Source organism: Athene noctua, chromosome 10, assembly GCF_965140245.1.
Source record: "Athene noctua chromosome 10, bAthNoc1.hap1.1, whole genome shotgun sequence".
Taxonomy (NCBI): Eukaryota; Metazoa; Chordata; class Aves; order Strigiformes; family Strigidae; genus Athene; species Athene noctua.
Genome location: NC_134046.1, coordinates 9390809 through 9402317, shown reverse-complemented (window position 1 = coordinate 9402317; position 11509 = coordinate 9390809). Strand labels below are relative to the sequence as shown.

Genomic DNA, 11509 nt, shown 5'->3' with positions numbered 1-11509 from the left:
GAAAGGGTCTCTTCTGCCTTCTGTACAGACCTGAAGACAGAGGACAAAGGATTGAGAAGGGTCTTGGGCTGGTTTGGACTGGCCTCTGCTTCACTGAACATTAATTATTGGCATAAAGCGGAAATGGTGAGTGAGAAAAGGATGGCATCCCAACCCAGGTTACAGTTTAGAAATTAGGATATTCTTGCATGGATTGTGTGTTCAGGTTATTCCAGGAACTAAAGACAACAGATTTGAGGTCTTCCATACCTTGGGTGAACTTCCACACCTAGACTAAATCTACATAAGCATCTGCTATAGATAAGTTTGTTATTCCTGTATGAGAGTCAGCAAACTTACACCACTGCTGAATTCAGACTATTGTCAGATATATAGTGTGAAAGATTAAACTAATTAGATACTGTCATTATTAAGAGAGTTTTTAGGACAAAAAGTTAATTCTCCTGTTCTCACATTATATGCTTTTTCTCATTTCATTTATGAGAAAATTATCTTTTTAGATAGCTGATGTATTCACATTCTTAGTCTTCAAAAATCTGTAAACTCTGTAGTGCATTATCACTTGAATAGGCCAAATAATTATTTGAATGCCTACTCATAGACAGTTAGCTTTCAGTAAAATTGAGGCTTTGAGAAGAACCAGAGAGAGTTACCAACTGCACTGAAAGCTAAAAATAGGTATTTCACTCTGGGTTCTTAAAGCAGCTGAGGACTTTGGGATGATCGTTAATGTACTGTGTCAAATCTAAAGAATTGTGAATAATTTGGAGTGATATTTCCTAATTCTGATATTAGAGTTTTTATAGTAGAAGATATTCAGTGGATTAGTGAAGGCGACCTGAAAATGGGACTTCTTGGGTTCCGTCCTGGGGAGAAGCCTAACCCTCCCAAGCATAGCCAAAGCTGTAGCTCCACCGAAGCCTTGCCTGCAGGGTGACTACACGGGATCCTACTCCTGGGGGCTTTCATACGGAAGGAAAAAACTTCTTCTAAGGTAGATCCGTTTATACCAGGACAGTATTGCAGATGTCAGTTGGTCAAGGATCTACATGGAGGAATGAGGATTGCTTAGTTAACTGCATTAATTGTGATAATGTGAGAGAGAGTCTGGAAAGCTGCTTCTGCACTAGGCTGGGTTATATACGGTGTCTGTCCCTCCTGTCCCCAGGCACACTGGTGGGTTTGGTATTGTACAGGCAGAGACAGAAAGAAGTACAAAGAGAAATGTTACAGGTTTCAGAATGAATGGGTTCAGTATAAACCCCCCTATGCAAAAAATCCTTTTAAGCTAAGAAAGCTAACACGAGGCTGTCTTTCAAAGTGAATCAAAAGAAATAAAAGGACTTGTGAAATTCTGGTGCATTTGTGAGATGGGCACTATGAAGATTTACTTTTAGGACACTTTGTGGATTTTTACTACTTTTGTAGTTGAAAAATTATCTAGGAGATAATGGCACAGAAATTCAAAGATTCACCTCCTCACCTTTTTTTTAGAACAGAAATAATTTAATTGGATTTAATTAATGTTTCATTACAATTTTGTAATTACCTAAAGGCCATATAGATGTGTAAGATCTCTTCTAATAGCAAACCAGTTCTAGTGCAAGTTGGTAGTAAGAATATTGGCATCAGGGTGGATGTTAGTAAGTCTGTGGCATACCCATCTTAACGTACAACACTGCCCTTCCAGGCTAATCACTGGCAATTTTTCATAAATGATACATTTTATGTAAAATGGCTTTTAAAAGAAACGACTGAGTGTACATAAAACTGCAGAAAAATTCTTCCTCTTTTTTATTTCCCCTCAATCCTGTAGTGTTTTTGAAGGATCAGGAGATTTAGAGCTAAAAATTATTATTTGTTTTTTAAAGTTCTGGGCACTTGGGGATTGTGAAAATAATAATTTCTGGTTTAGATTAATTTTGAGTTTCTAGGATATAAATAAAATTTAGAAGCAGCTCATCACTTCACCTGTTTTAAACTGGTGATGGTTCAGGCCAGTCACGCGGGTTTACAACAGCTAAGGATCCGTCCCAGGTATTTTTAATACTGTCATGTCAAAATTGGCTTATCCCAGTTTATTTTAAAAGCATCCTTGAAGTAATGCTCTGTTTACTCAGCCTGTATTTGTCTTGAGCGCACTTTTACAAAATAGCCATAAACAGCCAAAAAGGCCACATTTGTAAGGAAAACACCTCCAGACAGACTGACCCCCCGAGGGGATGCTGCTAAGGAATCGATTTGACAGCTCCTGCCTGGGAGTGAACCAAGCAGGAGCACACCGAGACACTCGGTGCATTATATGCTCCCCTTCAGCTGCGCTTAAGTTCACCTCAGCCAAAGAATGAGACTGTTTGAGGACTTGGGGAAATGTGGGCTCTGCAAAGGCTCAGCCTTCCTGTTTAGAAAAAGAGAATTTAAAAAATCTGAGAAAACAGGGACCTACGTGCGAGAACGGGACACACTGGGGGTGCGGGAGCGGCACAGAGGGACTGGACAAATCCAAGTGGGAACAGAAAGGCAGGAAAAGGGACAAAAGGGGAGTTAGGAGGGAGAGGACAGGTAAAAAGAAGTAAGTTGGAAGAGTTGGAAAAGTAAAGAAAATAGGGAAGAAAAACTATGAGAGAGAGAGGCAGGGAAGGAAACCTTGCATGCATTTTACTGACTGTCACTGGGCTCTGATGTCCTCCCTCCGCCAGGGATGGAGGTGCCCCAAGGTAGCACAGTTAGTCATTAAACCTTGGCTTGTGTTAAATCTAAACGGTGTACATCTGGAGAGAGGAGCTCACTGAGACAATCAGACCATGGCCTGGCATTAGGGCTGGAAGGAGCTAGCGGTGCTCTGCCTCTGAAAAGGGGGACCCTGCTCCCCCTGCCCCCTCTTCCCCCCAGATCTTCGGGTGGGAGCCAGCCCTCCCGAGGGAGAGCACCGTTTCCCTCCTTGTGTCCCTGGGTGCTGTGGGAGCTGGGAGGGCTCAAGCAGGGCCAGGGGGGAGCAGGAGAACATGAGTTCAAAGGCTTTGGGGGCTCCAGAGTGCCCTGATGCTCAGGTCCACAAAGGAGTATGGTGAAGTACACGAGTGTTACTTTCTTTACTCAGCATTGGCACTTCTTGGGCTAAGTGCAGTAAGCAGGAGCTGAGGTAATTCAGTTCTTACAGGGTGGGTGAGGTACATTTGCTTTGATGCTCCTCTGCCACAGACAAGGTGAGGTGCAGCCCGCGTGTCCCCCCTCCACGGCCATGCCCACAGCACTGCTGGGGTTCAGCAGAGACCAGGCTGGGGGCTGCAGGTGGTTCCTGTTCATAGAGGGGAGCAGGGGGAGCGTTGGAGCTGGGGCTGACGGGGGAACTCCTGGGTCTGCTGCAGGCCAAGGAGCTTGAGGAGCACAAGCAGAGGAGATGTGGCCAAGACAGGTCTCCCCGCTGGCTCCAACAGCTCTGGGCTACCACTGACCCACTGCAGGATGTGCTCTAACCTGCTGTGAGACCCCCCCACCTGCTGTGGGATCCCTCTGGACCTGCTGTGAGATGTCCCCAGCCAGTCCTGGCATGACCCCCTAGACCTGCTCTGGGGTGTCCCCCACAGACCTGCTGAGTGATATCTCCAGCATGCTGTGGGATGTCTTCCCCCTGTCCCAGACCTCCTGAGGGATGTCCCCCCGCCCCCCAGACCTGCTGTGGGATGTCCCCAACATGCCGAGGGATGTGTGTGTCCCCCACAACTGACCTGCTGAGTGATGTCCCCTAGACCTGTCGTGTGATGCCCTCGCCACCCCAGATCTGCTGTGGGATGTCCCCCCTAAACCTCCTGAATGATGTCGCCAACATGCTGAGGGATGTGTGTGTCCCCTGACCTGCTGAGTGATGCCCCCCCCCCGCCCCAGACCTGCTGCGGGATGCCCCCCGCCGCCGTGGGCTGCCCCCCAGCCATCCGCCGGCTCTGTGGGGGTGTGCGACGGGGTGCGTGTGTCCCGCGGCCGCGCACCTGGGCGCGGTGGGGTGCGCGCAGCGGTCCGCGGCCGCGGCGCTGCCAGGGCGGGGGTGACTCACGCTGCCGCCAACGGCAGCCCCCGGCTTTATAACGGCTGGGGCGGCCGCCGCGCCCGGCTCCGCTGCGCCGCGCTGCGCCCGCGGGACGGCACCATGCGGAGCTTACGCCGCTCTCCGCCGCCGCCGGTGCTGCTGGTGCTGCTGCTGGTGCTGCTGGTGCTGCTGGCTGCGGGGCGCGGCGCCGTCATCACCGGGGTGAGCGCTGTCATCGACGGCACCGACGGGACCCGCCGCGCTGGTACCGGCGGCCGCAGGCGGGCTGGAGCCCGGCGGGGGCTCGGCAGGAAAGGGTCGGCGGAGGTGGGGGGGAGAGGGTCCGCTTGGGGAGCGGGGACGGGACTTGGCGGGGTGTCTGTCTGCGGTGAGTGATAGCGGGACGTGGCGTGGGGGGCCGCCCGGGGTGAGGGATGGCAGCGTTGAGGGGGGAGCTGGCTCTGCCGTGAGGGATGCTCGGAGGTCGGGGTGGGCTATGCCGGGGAGTCGGGGGTCTGTCCCGGATACGTGATGCCAGGACGTGGGGGTCTCTCTGGGGTGAGGGATGCCAGGATATGGGGGTGTCTCTCTGCAGTGGGTGACACCAGGTTTTGCAGGTCTCTGGGGTGAGAAATGCCACGGTGGGGGGGCTCTGTCCCTTTGGGGTGAGGCATGCCTGGACTCGGCGGGGGGGTGTCTCCGGGCTGGTCCGGGAGTGTGTACAGACTCCAGCTGCTTCTCCGGGGCTGGAGGCTGTGTCCCCGTGCCCCCCCAAGCACCCCCAGCTGCCCCCAAACCTGCTCCGGGAGGGCCCGTCTTGGGGCACTGCTTGTGCACCCCGAGCTCCTTCAGCCCCATCGCTTGGAGGGCAGGCACCGGTATTGCCATCCTCGCAAAACGCTGCTCTTTTTTGCTTTTTCTTTTTTTTCGAGTATGACTCTGCTGCTTTTTTTCCTCAGTAGTCACCCATTGCATATGAGCCCTCTGTTGTTGTTTTTAGGCTTGAGATTTAGTTTGGTTGTGAAAATATTTTTTTTTTCAAAAATGTTATTTAACCCGAAGCCTTGCATCACTCTTAAGTAAAATGATTTTTTTTTTTTTTTTTTTTTTTAATGTTTGCTTTGGATTAATAACCCAGCGCCTGCATTCCTTCGAGAGCTTACATGTCTTTTGTAACCATCCGAAGTTGTACTCACAGTAGCAGATTACTCCGTGGCTGTCCAGGCTCCCTGTCAGGACTTCACCGAAGTCCATGAAACAGCTTGTAGGCATTTCTTTGGATGTCAGATCAGTTCCCAGGACTGATTATTTTTCAGAGCAGAGAGTGTGAAGGAATTTTTTAATATTTGAGAATTTCAAGTTCCTTTTAAGTAGAAAACTTTCCAGCAATGGAGGACTAGTTTATATAAATCTGTGATTAGAGTTGTGGCTGCACCTTTAAAGCATAATTAATCCATTAGATAAAATAATTGTGAAGCACTGAATAATAGATCAAGGACAAAGCAGATTCAAAAAGTAGAAATAAATTATTAGAACTAGGAAATGTTACTTTATTAGCTATTGCTTAAACTACTTTGATGCATTTTTGGCTTCTGATGAATGGGCAAATCTCAGACAAGAGCTGACGTAGGTGTTCCCATCCCCATCCTCTGAGTCTTGAAGGTGCTTTTTCTTTGCAATTTAAGGACTTGATTCAAACCTTCCTGACTTCAGTGGTGGTTCGTGTGCTGACTTCAGTTGGTTTTGGAGCTTGCATTTCACCTGGGACTTCTTCCTTGAGCTGAATTTTCCACAAAACTGTGTTTAAATGGGGTGCTGAGGAGGAATGTCCTTCATGTTGTGTCCTGTGAAGATTAGGAGTAGCAGTATGAATTACACACTGCAGATGAGGTGTGTGCAGGAGCATTTGTGTTGAATATTTTCAAAACTTGTCACACATTTTTGGAAAGGGAACCTTAAAAGTTCTGCCAGGTGTATATATGTGTGTGTGAGTTTTAAAAAGAAATTGTTCAGCACAGTGTTTTAGGTACCCTTGCTTGCTAGGACATACCGACACCCATTTGGCAGCTGAGTGGTACTTCACATCAGGACCAGTGCCACAGAGATGGATGGGGTTTGAGATACACAACTGAGAAAAAAGGGAGTCAGGAGCTGAGCAGTGAGGAACAGTAGAGCCTGTGACTCCAGCTGAGCAGTGAGCAGGGGCAGCCAAAATCACTGGACCTGCAGGTTTTTTGTGACTAGGGCAGAATTAGACCATTAGAGTGGGTTTTGGGTTTTGTTTTTTTTTTTTAAGAAAGAGGTTAGAAAGTAAACATTGTCTACCTGGTAGGCTGTAGTGGTAGTTGTATGGCCATAATAATCTTATAAGTAAATACTCTGTGTGTTTGGTCTCACCTGTATCATAGTGCTGTCTGCTTCGTTACATGTGTGTTCAGGAGGAGTGCTAGCTGTTCTGGTTACACACACTTTTTAACAGCTTGACCTTAATGCAACAGCTTTTTCCTAAATTACTGGCTGATCTGTAAAGACATATTTTGATCTGACTTCTGCTGGTTGAACTAGTGTAATATTTACCCAGTAGAGTACAGTCTAATGGCATTTATCATGTAAATCCCAAGGTAGGACCTGTAAGCGTTTTTCCTCAAGCGAGTGTTTGTTCTGATAGGCAGTCTTCCCCACAGCCATTATCATATTTTATGTACATTTTTATAAGTTGCTTGTTTATGTACCTCTGACCAGTGCCTTTGGTCTGTCACTCCACTCCCACTGTCAGACATTGAGTAGTGAGTTAATTAAGCTTACCTTTGGGGTATAATCAGAAACTTTAACTAATGGCATTTCTCATCAGAGAAAGGAGATTGGTTTTTGCATTAAATTCATGCAATGAAAAGTCTGATAAGCTTTTGGTTAAAAAATAAGCAAAAGACACATAGTAACCTGTTTCCAAACCCTAACATGTCAATTGCTCTTCATGGTTTCTGTTTTTTAAAACATACGCAATAGTCTGCAGTTTGGTTTGTGCTTATCTAAGCTGTATTGGTTAAGTGGCTGAAATAATTTTCCCTGCCTTTGCAGAGAGAATGCTACCACTTGGATGTGGACACTTATGCAGAGCTTTTTGTATTACACATTTAAGACCTCTTTTAGTTACTTGTAATTCTAGATAACAACCACAGAATCCATATTTAAACTTCTATTTTAGCTACTTCCACTTGGACTTCTCTAACAAAACTATCATGCAGCCTTGCATTTACAAAGGCACTCAACCATAAGATGTTATCATAAAAAAACTAGGAGGAACCGTTTCTTAAAAAGCTTTAAATTAGTGGATAATTTCTTATCTAGCTTCTCCATAAAATTGGATTCCTGACTGTTCTGTGTGCTTGGTCCTTGTACTGCCTGAGCTCACTTGGACTCCAGTCTGGGAAAGTGGAGTGGCACATGCGATGGTCCATCAGTGCTCAGAAGTTGGGACTGTAAATCACTGACAGTCCTGGATTTGGCCCTGAGCAGCTCCATATGTGGTTGTGGCTTTAAACATCCTGGGCTCAACTCTGAAACGTGCCAGGAGCCTGTATGTTCTGATCTACGGGAGGTATAAGTATTGTGAATCAGCCTTAAATCTTGTTATTCAGCTTTAGTGAGCCATGATAACTTGTGGGGTGTCAGAGGCACTCCTGATCTGCCCTATTTCTGGAATATATTTATTATTCATTTTTAATGCTGTATTGAACTCCAGGCCTGTGACCGAGACCAGCAGTGTGGAGGAGGGATGTGCTGTGCGGTCAGCCTCTGGATCCGCAGCCTGCGAATGTGCACACCGATGGGAAATTTGGGAGAGAATTGCCATCCGTTGAGTCACCCAGTGAGTACCTCATCAGGGGCGCTGTGGGACCAGAGCTGGCAGGGCAGAAAGAAACTTGACTATACTGCGCTGTACGTCACATTGCATAAAAACTATACATGGTGAAAAGGCAGGGAAACATCCCATGCGTTACAATACCCATCCATTTGCATCTGTATGGAAATAGAGCTGAAGGTGCCTACGTAAGGAAATACATTACTGTCAGAATTATGCTGAAGAGAATCCGAGGATGAAAGTACTACATGCTTTCCAGATTATTTTCTTATTAGTTTGTTGCTGCTGTTTTGCTTCGTTACGTGATCGGAAACAGCTTTAGCAGTTCCCAAGCCCAACCCGGCCAATGCCTACGTGCATGAGCAGGAGCGTAGCAAATGCCACTGTTTGCAGTGGAACTGGACAGGATCCCATCACAAGCATAAAAATGTCACCAGCCAGTGTTGCAACACCAGGTGCATCACTTCAGCATGGTCTCTGCCATCCCATTTCACTCCAGAGGCTGAGAGCCACTGGTGCCTTCAAAAGCCATGGAGAAGATGTTGGCACACACTTGTACTTGAGAAAACTCACCACGGGTTCTCCTTGCTTCTGTTCTACCCATTAATTTCAAATATATATGTATATATACATATACACACACACATATATAACACTAGGTACATATTTGTACATTATTATATGATATACTATTATTAATAATAATACTATTGTATTATTAATACAATGATATTAAATGCATTTATTTAAGGCTATGTAATTATGTGTATTATATGTACTATGAAAAAGGCTGTTTATAAGTAATTCAAAAGACTGAATGGGATGTTACCAAGGAGTGGAGAACCTGGTGGTCTTCAGAACTGTCCTCAGGAAAGAGCACGGCCTAAGAGTCATCACAGGAAAGATATCATGGCAATAAATGTAGATTATAAATGTGCAGCTAGTTAGCTGCCTCCCTCTGTCTCATCCAATGCCTGGTTTCTCAGATCAGTATCTATGGTTTATTTTCTCAGTATTAGGAAGCTCAAGGCTCTGTTCTAATACAGTTAAATTTTTAAATATTCTGCTGTGATACTGGGGACCAAATTCTCATTTTTACTAATGTAGAAGGTTTTTCTTGTAAGGGACCTTTGCATTAACAGGAATCCCAGGGTAAGAAATTGTTTTCTAGGAGGTTTTATGAGCTTATTGTTATTGGGCAATAATTTATACTGTCTGATATATTTTAAGCTAATTGCCTGCATAATTACAATCAGAGAAGATGCCTGTTCACTCCATACTTACAGTCATAGTCAGTGATGTTTATAAGCTTTATGAGGTTAATTTTAGATTTAGACTAGATTCCTCACCCCACTAGTCTTCATGACAAACACAAAGCAAATTGATTTACTGTAGCACGTGAAATTGAGTATTTTTAAGGACAGAGAGTTTGCTCAGCGATTCCTCTTCTCTCAGTATCTGGGTGGGGGGCAGCTGGGAGACCAATTGCCCTGAACACCAAAACCTTCCACCTGCAGATCAGGTACAAAGCAAGCACCACCGTGGCCATGCCACCGCCTCGGGACCTCACGAGGAGCCTGGAGATACCCTGGAGGAGATGGCTGGTGGTTGGTTTCCTTCTCAGCAACTAGATGGCGTTGGCTTGATGCCGTTAACAATCCCAGTTGGCATTGAAGAGGCAGGGTTTGCAGGCAGGAAGGCAGGATTCGCTGGCAGGGCCAGGCAGGTGAGGTTTGTCCCATCAGCAGACAGAGCTGGCAGCACCAGGGGTGGCTTTGCAGCTGCTGTGCACCTTGCACATAACCCCCACATCTCTTCAAGGATCTCCCTTGTTTCCTTTTCACCTACAAACTCCCATTGCCTCATGCTCATTAAAACCTGGTGCTGGGCACACGGCATGGCAAAATGTGCAGCGGCTCAGCCGGCATCGCTGGCACCGGCTCCGGGCACGTGGGCTCTGCCTGTGCAGGCAGAGGCTGCACGCCCCAGCAAAGCGCCCATCCTGCAGAGCTGTCACCCACTGCCTGTCCCCAGCCGGGTGCGTTATTAAGCCACATCTTCAGCGTGGGAGTCCCACTGAAAGGAAGGTTTCCTTGCAGCAAATGTAACGCTTTGAATAAATCACTTGAGCTGTCGGAGGGCTGAGAGGTACCTCTGAGTCAGCCTTACCAGCCCAAGGAACTCACATTTTAGGTTTTTCTGCAGTGCTGTGCGTGGGCACCTGAGAGATGTGATTCCCATGGGGAGTCCCCGGCACCTGCGGTTGGTGGCCTCTCTGCTCATGCCAGGGCTGAGGGGCTGTGGTGGATGGGGAAGCCCGTGGCGTCTCTCGCTCTGGGTCTGCTCTTCAGATGGTGCTGGGCAGGGGGCTGGCACTGGCCCAGGGCACCGCAGGTGATGTTAAGCCCCCAGCTCAGCCCCCCCAGCTGGTGGGGTGTCACCAGAGTCAGACAGGTCCATGGCGTGATGCACAAGGGAACGTATGGGGCTTTCTCCCTTCGACTTCCTTAAAGAGAAAATTGCACACTGACACAAAACAATCTTGGAATATTAAAATCACAGGCTCAAAACACTCAGAAATCTGAAAATGAGGGAACTGAGGCTGCCTGCCCAGCTGGCAGCAGTGGCTTTGTACCTCTGTGCTTCCCCTGCTGCATCCCATGGATGCTCGGTGCGTGCTGCCGCCTGGCAGCACCGCAGCTCCCAGCACGCTGTCCCACCAGGCTGTCCTGCTTGGCTCAATGTGCTGGCAGTGGCATGGCTCCTGTAAAAGACAGAGCTTGTGATCAAGTTATTAAAGTGTGTCAGTGCATGTGCACGTCATGACGCAATTAAAGTTGTTTAATGCAGTCCGTATGTGTGCTCCCTGCAGCACAGATGTGGCTGGAGGAGGATGGGATGAAATGAGAAACCTCTGCCCTGTGGCAAAAAGGCTCCTGCTCAAAGGGAGGTCAGGCGAGATGACCTCCAGAGATCCCTTCCAGCCTGAATTACCACAGGATCCTGCAGTTCCCAGGTCCCGCTGCATGGCTGGCAGGCTGCTCTGTGCCATACAACAATGCAGGAGCCAGGGCAAGCAGAAACCCCTGCACGGGGAGCAGTGCAAAACGTGATGCTAAAGGCCAGTGTAGTTTCACAACAGACTCCTTTATGAAACGGGAGTAGATGGAGAATATGTGTCACAGATGTAGATTTACACAGCAACACAGACTGTTAAATTTTGCTTCTAACTGTGGCTTGACCAGGAAATGCAATAGGATTGGCTTTGCCATCTGCTCTCCAGCCCCCGCGCTGCAGCTCGTGGGGATCTCCTACCACGGAGGGGACGGGTGGCATTCCCCGTATCCCCACTCTTCATCCGAATCCCTCCCCCCAAGCACCACCGCCGCTGTGCTCCCTGTCCCTGACGTCTGTGCTCTTTGTCCCCAGGTCCCCTTTGCCGGGCGGCGGATGCACCACACCTGCCCGTGTCTCCCCAGCCTGGCCTGCGTACGGACTTCTCCCAGCAAATTCAAATGTTTACCGGACTTCAGAAAAGAAGATGTCTTTTTTTAGCAGGAGCTATTCTGCTCTAGAAAGAGCCACTCGATGTATTCTTTTTCTTGTTATTGTGACAAACGAGG

The 11509-nt window shown here is 47.8% G+C and overlaps 1 protein-coding gene across 1 annotated transcript; it reads left to right on the top strand.

The window, feature by feature from the left end:
- The first annotated feature begins 4144 nt into the window (after positions 1-4144).
- On the top strand, positions 4145-11461 carry PROK2 (prokineticin 2). The gene is made up of 3 exons (XM_074914416.1): positions 4145-4246; positions 7767-7892; positions 11316-11461. The coding sequence occupies exons 1-3, from the start codon at positions 4145-4147 to the stop codon at positions 11439-11441; spliced, it is 354 nt and encodes a 117-aa protein (XP_074770517.1). The 3' UTR covers positions 11442-11461.
- Positions 11462-11509: the final 48 nt, after the last annotated feature.